The sequence below is a fragment of the Rhopilema esculentum genome, chromosome 10 (assembly GCF_057945365.1).
Source record: "Rhopilema esculentum isolate cy_ngs chromosome 10, ASM5794536v1, whole genome shotgun sequence".
NCBI classification, from domain to species: Eukaryota; Metazoa; Cnidaria; class Scyphozoa; order Rhizostomeae; family Rhizostomatidae; genus Rhopilema; species Rhopilema esculentum.
Genome location: NC_142824.1, coordinates 5,952,921 through 5,967,074, shown reverse-complemented (window position 1 = coordinate 5,967,074; position 14,154 = coordinate 5,952,921). Strand labels below are relative to the sequence as shown.

The 14,154-nt window shown below is 36.3% G+C and overlaps 2 protein-coding genes across 2 annotated transcripts; both read right to left on the bottom strand.

The window, feature by feature from the left end:
• Nucleotides 1-142: 142 nt before the first annotated feature.
• On the bottom strand, nucleotides 143-7,720 carry LOC135685782 (uncharacterized). The gene is made up of 6 exons (XM_065201851.2): nucleotides 6,290-7,720; nucleotides 4,000-4,212; nucleotides 3,457-3,632; nucleotides 2,518-2,849; nucleotides 1,901-2,043; nucleotides 143-1,471 (listed from the first exon to the last, which is right to left on the bottom strand). Exons 1-6 carry the CDS (start codon nucleotides 6,514-6,516, stop codon nucleotides 1,300-1,302), a joined length of 1,263 nt encoding a protein of 420 aa, XP_065057923.2. The 5' UTR covers nucleotides 6,517-7,720; the 3' UTR covers nucleotides 143-1,299.
• A 145-nt stretch (nucleotides 7,721-7,865) lies between these two features.
• Nucleotides 7,866-13,896, bottom strand: LOC135685770 (uncharacterized). Its single transcript, XM_065201842.2, has 8 exons — nucleotides 13,690-13,896; nucleotides 13,165-13,275; nucleotides 12,015-12,102; nucleotides 11,299-11,387; nucleotides 10,801-10,876; nucleotides 10,243-10,398; nucleotides 9,810-9,948; nucleotides 7,866-9,502 (listed from the first exon to the last, which is right to left on the bottom strand). Exons 1-8 carry the CDS (start codon nucleotides 13,806-13,808, stop codon nucleotides 8,748-8,750), a joined length of 1,533 nt encoding a protein of 510 aa, XP_065057914.2. The 5' UTR covers nucleotides 13,809-13,896; the 3' UTR covers nucleotides 7,866-8,747.
• Nucleotides 13,897-14,154: the final 258 nt, after the last annotated feature.

Sequence of the window (14,154 nt, the reverse complement as noted above, 5' to 3'; positions counted from 1 at the left end):
GAAACTCCCCTGCCTAATTGAGCAGGAGCGAAATAATTTTTCTGCTTAATAATGAACGGCTTACTTGCCACAAAAGCAGGCGTTTGCCGTATTGTTCTGGCTAAAGTTTTCCCTTTGCTGCAAGGTTCGAGATTTCTACAGAACGCTTAACGCTAAATGAGGCGTTTGGGGTGTGACACCCTCTTGAAAAAAAATTCTATTGCGAAAACAAGGTTTTTTTTGCCATCTAGGGGTGCTTAGTCGGCAAATTCGCAAACTTGCTAGCAATTAAAGGATGACCCACCCATTTTGTCAGATGGTGATGGGCCTGCTCTTAAATAAGAAACTTTTTCCAAGTAATAAATTATGCCAAGGCTATCTTAATGAAAAATCTGAGTTGGTGGAAGTAAAATATGTGAACTTGCTGTTGTTCAGTATCGGCATCATTTTGCTGCCTTAAATCATGTTTATCAAAACGCCAGAACTTCAAAACTCCTTCAAAGTCACAGTCAGTACTGCTAAGTTTTGTAATATGGAAAACCTTCCAACAGTCTAATTCAATGACGCATAAATGAGATAAAAGCCAAAGAAAAACTCTTATCACTGAAAGCCAAGCAACTTTTGTAGACTGCCCCGATGAAAGAGTATCAGTGGACCTGACATAATCGGAGAAGTCACTTATTGCTAGGCCTTATTTTAGTAACCCCAATTTTAGTAGATAAGTTTTCGATAAATCGTTTAAGGGTTGCTAGCAAGGATTGGTTTCCACTGAAATGGATATATAATGATTGAACCAGCTTCGGTTAAAACTTGCTTTCAGTTTAATTTACGGGATACGTTTTGAACCAGTTCTAGATACATTTTTAAATTCAATCTAGCTCCAGACATGATTTCTTCCTTCAGCCTGTGTCTCCGAACTATAAGTTAAAATTCTTTGCTACTTGAGCACTTCTTCATTAAAAACAGAAACTAGGGCAATACGCAGTTAGCCTTTGGGTCTTTATCATATATTATTGAAAATTAATTGAAAACACCAGGCACAAAACAACAAAAATGTAATTGCAGAAATAATTCATCAATCGGTATCATCAGGTATCACAGTTAAGAAGCATTAATCTACAGGCAACAGAAGCATGTCTGGTACATTGTCTTTTATTCAAGAATTCATCACTCATCAATTCACACTGTTAATACAAAACTGAATACAAAAAAAGCTAGTCTAAAGTAAGTTTACTGCTCTTTTTGCTAGAAATCATAATATCATTGCTGAATAAGATACAAAAAGAAAGGAATTATTGTTCATTTAAACAAAGCCAGAAATTACTTAGCTTTTGGCTGTTGTTTCGTTTGTTCTTGCAACTTCGTCAACATATTTTCTTTATTACATGTATTAGTAAATGAAGATAAGAATTCCATTGCCTTGTAACAAGATGAACAGTTCTTCGCCAACTCTTCCAATGCATTCTTCAATCTCGCTCTTTCATACAACAGGCTAGAAGTTTGCAGATTAAATTTAATTATATTTTTATTTCAAAAAAAGATGAGAAAATTCAAGAATCAAAAACAAAGCTTGGCTTTGACAGTAAAAGCACAACCTTAAAAGGGATACATCAGGGGCCCCACCAGAGTCAACCACTGCGCTAGAAAATTATTCAAGAAGAGAAACCAAGGGGCGAGCTCCTACTTCAGTGCAAGGTCAAATATTGGTAGCAACATTTTCTTACTTTTTGCACCCATTCTGCTCTAAAGTTCAAAGTGTGAACTCTGCCTTCTTACTTGTTTTTACCTCCCAAAACTATAAAGGTGGAAATACGACAAGCTTCGACGTCAGTAGACAGAGCGCGGTTGATGGTGAGCCCTTCATAGGAGAATGAGCTTGCTAGGACCAGATCTGAAGAAAACAATGAGCAAAATCACTTACCTTCGCAAGCAAACTTCTTTTTCTAGCTTCCCTCTCTTTAAACAATCCTCCTTTATTCTTTGTTTGTATCTAAAATTTCTACTACATTCACGATTCTTCTCCTTTCTTCTAAATTGTCTTTCCATTTTAGCCTCATACTCCATCTGCAGATCGAAACAACGTGTTCTTGATTTGAACTACACACTTTTTAACTAATTGAGAATTGATTAAGAAAAACAACCAGGATCAAATTTCATCAACAGTATTCCTTTTTATTCATTAATGCAGAGTAAAAGTTAGAATATATAGATTCTACAATCTGAAGGCATTTTTTGGTCCGATATAGTATACTTGCTTACCCTTTGTATGCACTGTATTGCATACCATTTTGATAAAAGCTTGGCATTCGATGGCTTTGTTGTTAATAGTAATTAAAGTATTTTTTGGAATTTCAAACGGCGAAGAAGATTTTACAGATTTTCTGCAGCATGCCCCAGGAGCCCCTATCTGTTTAACTCTTTTGTCTCAAACGTTTGTATAGGTTGAAAAAGAAACGAAACTTCATCAATAACTTAAAAGAGAAATTATGGGATTCATGAATAAAATGGAAACAATATTAAGCTTGAAAAGCTGGTTACCTCAAAAAAACTATTTGCATGTTCAGCTATCATGTTTTTGAAATCAACGTTGGATGAATAAGGAGCCAAGGGGTTTTCTACCAATCTATAAGTATCGTTTGGTACTCCTGCACCCCTCAGCCCATTGTCTGTTGTACCATGACTGTACATTTCTCTTGATCTTTTGAGCAAAGTCCTTGGGCTCTCTTTCTGGGTTTGTGTGTCTCTTGGTGCAGCGAATGACTGGTTGCCGATGCTTGTTGTCAGCTGATGCTGCACCGAACTGAGGACGTTTTTCGAGTTATCTTCGTTGGCGACGCAAACAACGACTGTTGGAGACGAACTGGCGTCTTCTGGAAAATGAAGTATTACGCAATAATGTAAAATGAATTTAACTTTTATAATAGGACGGATAGGAGAAGAGGACACATTCAACATAGCAAAAGGACAAACAAATATTAATTATTTTATAGTTAACCTTTGGTCAAAAGTGAAATTGATAAAAGATAAAACTGTTAAAATTATGTAAGGTACTCAATATTAGGATATTTTGGGCTGTTATCGCCAGTGAAACATTATCGCTTATTGCCTTGAATAGGTCGTATTGACACAGCTACAATTTATCTATCAGGCACATATTCATCAATAGCCGTTCCATTCGACCAGATCTCACCAAGCAGGGCCTACGCCATCGGGGGGAGGGACCATAGCTCCCACCCACTTTTTTGCGAAGCAAATAGTTTTAAAGCTGCAATAAAAGGGGGAAAACCTTGGCCCCTATTTTTGCTAGCCTTGGCCCCCACCTTCAAATTCGTGGTGTAGGCCCTGCCAAGCAGTCATATACAATGTTTAGAAATTAACCCAAGGGTTTTAACTCAACTGTTGATTTGTAAGCTGCATTCGGGAAAGCTCCATTGATCTTTCCTAAGCATTACACTCCTATAATAGGCAAATACCTACCCAACATTTTAAGGAGAACCGAAGTTTCCTTTGTTAATCTGCAGCTATCTGCTATGAAATCTGACAATTCGTTGAGCGATGATGCCTCTTGTTGAATAGTTGGCCATTCAAGACAAGTGTCATACGCTGACTCATCTTGTCGTCCAGTCACTTTGTCCACTAATGAGCCTTGTCCCCTGCAGAATAAGATTCCGATTAGTTACTGTCACTTGTAAGTTTGAAGCTAGATTAATTAAGGAGTAAAATTCACGGAGCCCAAGAAGATATCTAGAGTTAATCTAATGTGGGTTAGTTTCGTTGAAATTTCTATGACAATGTTGCAAAACTCAATTTTTCTCGCTTTTTAATTGCAAGTGACCTTTTTGAAGCAATGATCTTCCTTAGCATTTTGAATAAACATGAGCTGGCTCTGTCTTGCACAATTTTGGATTTTCAGTGAGTAAACAGTGTGCCATGAATGACACATTTGTTTAAATCCCTCCCGTGCGAAAATTAATAGGCCTACTACCATAGGACCATGTAATCAATCTATAAGAAACTCACTCGAGTTCTACAAAATCCTGTTGATCATGCTGTTGATGAATTTCTGATGTAGTGCTGCACCCATCATCCAGAAAACAAAAACCACGAGTTTCTTCTAGCTCCTGAATGTCTTCGCTGATCTCTTCACTAACAATTGTCTCGAAGGCGCTACAGCTGGGTGGCTCGTCGTCGTACTTTTCGAAATCACTCAGAGGAAGACTGAGTCTTTCTGTCCTGTTAAAAAAGTGTGCAAATCAATTGAAAGTCAGTTAAAACAAAGAATTCGTCTTTGCCCTGAATGTAGAGCACTGGCAGAGAGAAAGTGAAGCGTAATGAGCAAACTAAGTTCAACACCAGAAAAAGAAAAATAACATATAAAAGGTAATAAGAGTTCAATAGTACTTTTTCTGAACATTTCTAGGTAAATAACGATGCTGTTGAACTCTCATTCTGGGATGTAAGAGGATTTACCATGCAGTGGTGGCGCCAGAAATCTTCCGACAGAGGGGTTGGAGCTTCCGACAGGGGGGCTAAAATGATTAAAATAAGCAGTTTTCGTACGTTATTTTGTCAAATTTGCTCCGACAATAACCTAAAATTTCCTCCGATGGGGGGCTAGATGCTTCCGACGGAGGGGCTGTAGCCTGGCGCTACCACTGCTACCATGGTCACCGGTTCCAAAGAGGCTCTAAAGAAAGAGTACTGTGACAGAAAGTTTCAAGTGAAAAGAGCATTTTCTCCTCCTGAAAGGGCACTTGCAAAAATTGGCGAGTTGAGAGCATTTTCTCCCCATGAAAGGGCACTTGCAGAAACAGGTGAGTTGGGCAAACTACTGTCCAACTCGTTCAGTAGGGGTCTCAGTAAATCCTTATTTGTAGTTTGTAGGAACTTTCTTTCAATAGGAAGAAGTTTAGAGTAAAAAGAAACTTTTGTGTGCAGGACTACCCATATAATGTGCTTGCATTTTATCATATTCCCCAATTCCAAAGACAGAGTTGATTTGTTCTTCTTTTGTTAAAGTGTCGGATGAAAGAAAATGAAACCATCTTGTTTTGGGAAAACAATGTAGAAAAGCTGGGCAATTTCTTTCCAGTCCACTTGACATTTCACGATTTTCGGAAACTGATGACAATGTTTTGAAACTGGAAATAAGTCACCAATCCTTAAAAAATTTTGTGGAGAATCTTTCAGTTGTTAGATAGCATTCTAGGCAGATTTTATAGTATGTACCTTTCCATAGAATTTCTTACTTTCAATTCGGTTATATCTACAACCTGAAAGTTTTTGCACTATGGTTGACAGCATTTTTAAAGACTTTACTTCCTGATACAAATGTCCACCTAATCTTTAGGTGATTCTCATATATCGTTTTTCAGCACGTTTCAGCAGATTTTATCTCATAGCGTTCGCTCAACGAAAATACGAACTACAAAAACCCCCTGCACACGAAAACCGAGCATCGTAATGTAGTCCCATTTCTCCAAATTCGTCCGATTCATCCTGGAAATATAACAATAAATCGTTCCCAAGATTTATTTCGATTGATAAAAACATCTTGAAATCTGATTAAAAGGTTTCAATGATGCTCCTGTGGAACCAACTCAAGGAAGATGTTTCCTGTTGTACCTACATTATTGTGAATTATTGCCAGAAATTTAATTCTGACTTAAAATGAACTTTTCATTCGGAAATGTGTCACCTATTGAATTGTAGGTGAATTCTAGGAAGAACTTGAAAAGAAATTGCCTTGCAAATCATCATGTTAATAAACATTAAGATGAGTAGCAGTGTTGCATTGACGGCCAAATTATATTATTTCCTCATGATTTCCTGTTTTAATTGTTTGCAGTCGATCTGTCAACCTGAGGATGAAAAAATTATATAAAGCGTTTTTCTGGCCCCAGAACAGGTCAAAACATATAATCGTTTAGATTGGCCTAAGCAGAGAGGAGATATGATCAAGGAAAAAGCGCGGCGAAAATGTGTTACCTCAACTCAACATAATATTTTCTAAATATGATCATATCAAATCAAAATGGCTTTTGGTTAAACAGTTTATATTTTATCAGACATGAAAATCGCAAATTAGACGATGAAAATAAACAATTATAGACATGTTATAAAAAACTGGGATGTTAATGAAATTGTATAATCATTAAATCAAAATCAAAATACAATCATCAAGAAAGCTAATAGCCTAAAATAAGTCCACTTGGAATAGTAAAATTGTTGAAAGATGGTCGCAGTCAAGTTGTGTTTTTTTAACAACATATATACCTATAATTATATACCACACAGCTATTAAACTCACCATTGTATGTCGGCCTGTCCTTCTAGGTCCCGGCAAAGTGGTGAATCAGATATGATGGATTGGAAACGCTGCTGTAAAGGTTGAATATCAGCTTGTTCAAAGCTACTTCCTTCAGATAATTCATCTGAAAATTGCAAAGAAATGTCTAGCCCTTCTGTTCGGTTGTCATCTGGTGTTGCAGCAGTTTGTGTTTGATATATTTCTGGCGACTGCATTTTTGACGACATTACTTCTTCTATTTGCCTTCGTCAATTTCGCTCGAAAATGCGAATGGAGATTTCCAAGATTTTGATTGGTTTGTTAAGAAAAAAAGCGGGGAGAAATCACGTGTTCTTACGACTTCCGGGCATGATAAATTGAGCGTTTGTAACATTGTTACTGTCTTCCCAGTTATTTTCCAAATAGTTATTGATGATGCACAGACCCGTATGTATGCTTTGTCACGGAAGTTAACTTAGATGAAAATTTGAAGTTAACTAGCAAAATTAACTTCATTATTCATACAAATTTGCTTCATTATTCATTATTCATATTTATTCATACAAATAAATTCATACATATAGATGCTTCATTATTCATACAAATTTCAAAGCAGTTCCGAATCACAAGTTGCTACAACAATAGAGTACCTGACGTCCTTGATTTTATCTAGGCCTATATTGTCTAAAAGACGTAAAATATACTCCTTTAAATGCATATTTAGTGAAACATGTTCAAAGTTGGCCACTGAAAGATTTGGCATTTGCTAACGAATTTCTGTTATTCTGGCCTTGCTCACTGAGACCAAACAATTTGAATTTCTGAGGGAACGGAACTGTAGAGTAAGAACGGAACACTTTCGTAAGTTTCCAAACTAATAGGTCACCGTATGTCCTATTAAGCGAAAATTGATCGGAGAATACCTGTACCCTCCCGGTTAGCGGATTTCCATCACTTCAGATAATAGTTGAAAAGTCATGTTAGATTTTTTCGCTTGCTTACTAAATGACGATTAAGTGGAAAGATTTGGGTACTTGATTATAATATACTAAAAATGGCTACTCATTCAAACATGCCTCTATTTGAAACTTTAGCCTTTTAACAGAATCCTTTTTCCTTAAGAAGGATCTTGGGTTTTGTTTAAAACAGTTTATTCTGTAAACAGAACTCAGTCATTCAGTTGCTCGTTCGGATTCGGAATCCTGGGATCAAGTACCTTGAGCCCACTCTTAATAAACAGAGCATCTTTTATCACTTTAACTTAAGTTGAAAGCAAGTGGTAAGTCTTCTTAGTTATTCCTAACACTAGGCCATGGAAAGGTCGTTTATCAATACTTACTTTTAAATACGACCATAGAATCTATATGATGCGTTGAAGATCAACTGATTTTGTATGGTTTGCCTCATAATTACACCTCCAGAATTTTCTAACGTAATTTCAAAACCAAGGAAAGAAACCATCCACGCAATAAGGTAAAAGTGGCACAAAGTTTGACAAATACTTCGCATATCAAACATAATGGCTCTTTTGATTTAACATTTTCATTTATTTTTCAAACTTTCAAGATTTGCTCATAACAAAGAGAGAACAAGAAAGTGACACAAATCAACTCCTTTTAATATTTTATCACTTAATTACACTATTTCAGAAAAACATCGTGAAGGTAGAAATCAAAGCCTTTTAACAGAGACCAAAGAAATCGGTAATCCGAAATCTGTAGAGCATTTGTACGACATACAACAAGATACATTCAAAAATTAACTCTATGTTAGTTTGGCAACAAAATACCATAAAGTTGGTAGAAACCAGATCAGATTACATAAAAAATAATATCGTATTACAGGAAAAAGACAGATGGATTGAGAATCATGGTGTCATGGATACAGATGGTTTAAACATCGATTGTATAAGGTTTCTTAAATCAAAACCAAAGTCGCTGTAGGACAAAACAAGGAAAGACCTCCTGAAACTGGAAAAACAGAGAATAAACGAGAAAATGCCTTTCTCTTGCTAGTAAATGCACATTAAAGATTTCTTGCGTATGCATAAAAATGGAATGGATGGCTAATATACTGAACTGGACAGTTCCTTCAAGTAATTAAAAGCACGTCGTTATAAAGCACCAAGAACAAAGATCTAAGAGTGTTGTAGTACAGATGATTTACTCAGACAACATCAGACAATATCTTTCTGGAGACTGTTCAGATGCACTGAATTCATTGCATTTACAAAGGCGGCTGATCACAAACAAGAAGATCAATTTTGATGAGAAGAAAAAACTTTTGTCAAATCATTTGCAAAGGTTAATCCGTCTAGTTTTGAGTAAAAAGCATGAAGACTTTGAACAAGAATTCAGCCCATCTGAACAAAGTTTTGCATTTTTCGTTCCGGTTCATTTCTGAAAACATACACTCGGAAAATATACGACCTTTCCTATTCATGGTTTGCAAAACACGACATTTAATAGAAAAAAACAAGCTAATAGCCAACTTTCATGGATGCTTCATCACCTTCAGGATTGGTGGGCAGAGCTGTCAAATCACCAGGTTCTGCAATCATAGGAATACTAGTAAAGTCTGAGCTGGGTAATTCTTGTGTAGAAGTCGCCAAATTTTCATTATTGTCCATGCTTGTAGTGTCTTGCAGAGTTTCCTGCTTATCAGTTGCTATATCGTGGCTTGCTTCAACTGTACTAAATTGGCTGCTATTGAAATTCCCAAAATTCTCCGACTTTCCTCTATCACAATCTCTCGCTTCCTCATTTTCACCCTCTCGCTTGGTTAACTCTTCCCCCATCTCCTTTTCCCCATTCCTTTCTGCGTTCATTTCTCCTTCAATATTCTCCTTATCTTCACACAGACTCTCATCACCCTGTACTTCCCCTCCAGGTACATTAGCATTACTTATAAGAAGTTTACTGCTGACCACTTCCTCATTATCAACTTTTTCTAACTTTTCTCTGTCACTCCTACCTTCAAAGAGTTCATTTACCTCACCAATCTGATGTTCCCCTTCACTCAACCCATTCTCTCCCTCTATTTTACCCATCTCTGTATCTTCTTTCTCTTCTAACTGATCTCTATCTTTATCAAATAGCCCTCTATGCCCGACTTCTCTCACTTTCACACTCTCGTTTTTAACCTCCTTACCCGTATCAACGCTTATGCTCATTGATGTATTTAATTCAGCATCATCTTCAAAATCCAGTGCTTTGAATCTTGTATTTTGCAAATCTACAAAGAAAAATGAGCCATGCATTATTTTGCTAGATAAAAAATAAGGTTTCAGAGAAGTAGGATGATTTCTTGTTACTTAGCATATGACTTAGCATATTAAAATATTTGCACAAAAAGTACAAAATCAGTAAAACAAAGGAAGGGGGAAATCTCAAGAGAATAACTGGGTACAGTGACAACGTCTGTTCCAGAGAATATCAGATAACATTAGGCCTAGCTAATTATTTAGTAGCGCTATGCAGCTGGAGTCAAGCTCCACTTTTATAAAACCGTTTATAGTACCAAGAGAACAGGGATGTGCTACCTTTCAGAGTAGTTTTAGTCTCTTCTAATAACCGTTTTGTCTCTTCGGTGTGCTTCACAGGGAGATAAAACAGTGGAGGATTACACTTGAGTAGAATGAAGTTCCCAAGGTGTTTGTTGTGTTCAAGTACTTCTTCTTTCTGTAAGAGATATATAGATAAAAACAAATTCAAAATCTCAAATAAAAAGAACTATTTTAATATTTGGTAAAACTTTTCATATTCAATACTATTTGTTTATAATGAGGGCTCATGCACATATATGCATTTCGAAACTAAAGGTTTTCAAACAGTACAACCAATAGAATTATTCTGTGTTAATAACTTGTCTAAAAAATTAAAAGCAAAACACCTTGTCTTCTGTTGCAATTTCAAAAACAAGTATTAAAGTTTAAAAACAATAATAGAGACATTACATGCAGTTGTTATACTCACAAGAACAGCATTTTCCATTTTTGTTTCTAAAAATTTCAACTCCTGCTGCTTTTCCCTCCTTGCTTGAAAGAGCTCTCTCTTTTGAGTTATCAGTTCTTGTTTCTCCTGTGCCGCTTTTTCCTCAAGTTTTTTCTCTATTTCTTCCCTTTTCTTCTCCTAAAGATTAAAGAAAGGTTATTACAAGTTATAAAGTGAATCCATTTTTTCATTGGAATCAGATTAAGCAAAGTCTCTGCCCACTAGCAGCCAAAAATTCACAAACATAAAAGTCTGCTTCATTGGCTAGACAAGACAAGTCTTTGAACTATGATTAGATTTCTCCTATGACCAAAACAACTCTATTTGCTGACACAGTGAACATTGCTATTTATGATGTATAAGGTAGTGGTTGCCAAGAGAGGTAGCATAAATAATATATACCTAAGGAAAATTGAGAGGCTTGTAATTGCAAAAAGATACATGAGAAAATTATAGCAACAAACTGCCCAGTAATTCATGCTGTTACATTGTAGCATTTTTTGGAAAAATAAATGATTATATTTTTTGTTCATATCATACCCCACGAGTCTTTTGTCTTGTATCTTCCTTAAATCTCTGCAAAGTGCCAACCAGAAAACCAAACATTCTACGATTTCTGTAGAAAAGAATTCAAAAAATCATACTTGACAAAATTTTAAAAAACAATATTAAAATATGCATTGGCTTTCATAATAAAAAATTCATCATATAACTTGTTAATCTTTCATGATCACAGGTGACTTCTTCGTGGAACTATAATAGCAGAAAATGTGAGCATTATTAAAAATGTTTCAAATTTTTCTTGGAGTTAAAAAGCTGTATACGAGTCTGTTGTTAAATCAACAGGGACATTAATCAAGCTATTCACCACATCTCAGCTTTAACTGATAAAGGATACCTAAGAAGACATTTTATGATAAAAAAATTCAGAAATGTTGTTTATTGTAACTATATAATGAAAAATTTGAACTAACTAACTGAATTATTGTCTGCAACCTTATTAATTCAATCATTTTGATTCATATCGTTTATATTTACCTAGATTTTGTACCGCTGTCTTCTTCTGCATTGTTGGATTGAACACGAGCTGGTTTCAAATCACTTGCAATCACTGACTGGATAGCAGGCTGTATGATATAATGGGTGTCAAAAGAATAGCTAGATAGCAATTATAAAAGCAACTTAAAGGCAAAAAAAGTAAATTCAATTTTAAGAAACTGAAACCCAACATATCTTGTGCTTTGGATGGAAATTCAGAGAGGGGGGCACAGGAAAAGACAAAAGGCAGTTTTTTATGAGATTGTCTTGTTGTCAAAAATTTTGCTGCTCAAAATGTTTCCTTTTGCCTGTCAAATGGTCTTTAGGTATTATTTTCATCAAGCACATTTTCTTCCTACAGTACAGACACATTTTCATGTTTGAAAGAATTTTATTTGTTAACATTAGTGTTGAGCCAAAGGGGATCTTGGCCCTGGTTTTACCAAGATCCAACCTCTTTTTACTTGTTCCAGGTCACATGTTTTTGACAGTTCACTGACGAAAAGTATAGGGGGTGGAGAGAATGTGATAGATGTTTTCCCATGTTTCCATCCTTAAATTTAATTGCCATTTTTTCTCTTGGTGGCTTTTTATATAAAGTCAAACTTGTTAGTACATTTTCATGTATGACAGCTTTTTCTGTAGGTACAACGGAGTGACCTTTTACCACAGAGTGAAAGCCCTAAAATAAGCGATAAAGCACATAAACACTAAACCTTTGAAGAATCATCTTCATCGCCACTGCTATCCAACCTCTGCTCATCAACAGAAATTCTTGATCCAGCCTCCACAGTCCTTCCCCATCTGCGAAACAGAGAACATTTTAATATGGAGCTTACATATGTCAAAATTAGAATTGTGAAGTGCAAAAGACTAGGTTGTTTAAAGCAGATCATGCCCTGAACAAAAAATACCCTGGTACTAAAAACCTGCAAACTGGTAATCAAATTTGTCATTCATTTACAGAACAAGCCTCCTCTTTTATTAACAGTGAATTACTTGAACTTAACAATTACTATTCAAATTTCTCAAGGCTGACAATTCTTCTTAATACAACTGTTTGTTTTGCATTAAGATAGTGATGTAATCCTCAAACAACACACTTTCAACTATAGATAAAGGTGCAACTATATAACAAAGTCAAAGCACTTTATAAATTTATCCAAGGTTTTTTGAATGGCACAGAATAATACCCATCCTTCACGCAAAATATAAGCTAATTTTGAAAAAAATTTTTATGAGCAGTCTTAAATTTGCACTTAGCCCCACACCCTCAACTTGCATTGAAGCCCCTGTATCAATGCAAAGAAAAATTCCTTCTTGCAAATGAAAACTGAATTTTCCATATTGGAAAAGATGTAATGTGTTTTTTTCAAAAAAGACACATTCAGTGCCCATTCTTCAGTCTGCAGAGTATGGCATGTGCACACCGGAGATATTTTTGTGCAAAACCTGTTGCACACCAGGTATTTTTGGGTGTGGCAACTAAGATGGGTGTGGCTTGGTGTGGTCCCATAGAAAATGTCAGCTGATAAAAACAAGCACAGTGTGTATGAACAATTTGAGATATCATGAATCTTACTTGACAAATATACAAATAAAAACTTGCGCTATCTTCAACAGTATACTTCACACGCATTTTTAGGGTGAAATGTAAATTCATAAATTTTAGCCACAACAAGGGAAAATAGTTTGCACACCAGCACACCAGACATTTTTGGTGGTGCACACTGGCACACCAAGCTTTTTGCTCGTGCACACCGGAGATCTCGTCAAAAAGTGGCATACTCTGCAGACCGGCCCATTCTGCCGTGGGATACTCTCCACAAAAAACTAATCTGGCAAAATGACATAAATGGTACCAACCTTCTGGCCCCAATTGAATCTGATTCTCTTCTTTGCTTTGCAATGGGGTTCTCTGTCCTGACACCACGCTGAAATGAATTCCTTTTCAACTGTATCCTTCTGTTTCCAGCTCTATACAAGTGTAAAATACATACAAATTCATCAACGTAAGTAGAATATGAACGTTTGTCAGTCTGTTGAAATGTGACCAATGCTCAGCGCCAATATGATGCCTTAACACAGTAGAAACTTAACGAAGGAAATTTAATAAGCAATTTAAAAGCAACAAGTGTCCTATATTGCAGTTGCAGCAAGACTAAACAAAGGTAAAGGAAAAACGTGCATCGTTTATGAGATAAAAGTGAATTCGTTTCGATTGATAGCTCTTAGCAGTTTAGTTGGTTAGTAGCCGCAATTGAGATCATTTTACTTTACATTGTTACTACAGTATTAGGTCGATTACCTAGACATTTCTGCACAATTAGGCCAACTAGACTAGACAAGTTGTCACGGTCAGGCCTGGTAAACAATGTCAACACAATTTACCTCAAGTTCTCAGTTGGATCCCTTCCTGTTAGCTTCTTTATGTCTTCATTAACGTTCTTCAATCCATCTCTTATTTCTTCAGCGGCTTTCTGTAGCTCGGCAAGAGATTCTTTAACCATTTTTGTGACCGGGAAGACGAATTTGCACGATTTACCATCAACAATTCTTTTCCATCTGTAACCTGGCCTTCACTTCACGTTGCAGGCGCAATGCATGCTGGTCCTAACCTCGCGGGTTCCTTTACGAGCCTGGGCAGGACAAATGGCGGTTTTAGGGGGGGGGGGTTTAGGGGGGCCATGGCCCCAGGCCCCGCACTCATCGTAGCCAAAAGGGGCCCCACAGAACAAAGATAGAGTTTGTAAAGAACAAGGGCCCCGCAGATTTTTTGGCCCCGGGCCCTAATTTCTTATCTGCTTCTTCAGATAAGAAGTTAGAAGAAAAAAATAGATCAGAGCTGATTTTATC

Bases quoted from the DNA above. Each gene is read 5' to 3' on its own strand.
- LOC135685770 (XM_065201842.2), bottom strand. From the start codon at position 13,808: ATGGTTAAAGAATCTCTTGCCGAGCTACAGAAAGCCGCTGAAGAAATA. The intron at 11,388-12,014 runs GTTTAGTGTTTA...TATATCATACAG, and splicing joins ATGAAGATGATTCTTCAAAG to CCTGCTATCCAGTCAGTGAT. The intron at 10,399-10,800 runs GTATGATATGAA...TTTAATCTTTAG, and splicing joins CAAGACAAAAGACTCGTGGG to GAGAAGAAAAGGGAAGAAAT.
- LOC135685782 (XM_065201851.2), bottom strand. From the start codon at position 6,516: ATGTCGTCAAAAATGCAGTCGCCAGAAATATATCAAACACAAACTGCT. The intron at 4,213-6,289 runs GTGAGTTTAATA...CTTTTTTAACAG, and splicing joins GGACAGGCCGACATACAATG to GACAGAAAGACTCAGTCTTC. The intron at 2,044-2,517 runs GTAACCAGCTTT...TTCGATCTGCAG, and splicing joins ATGCAAATAGTTTTTTTGAG to ATGGAGTATGAGGCTAAAAT.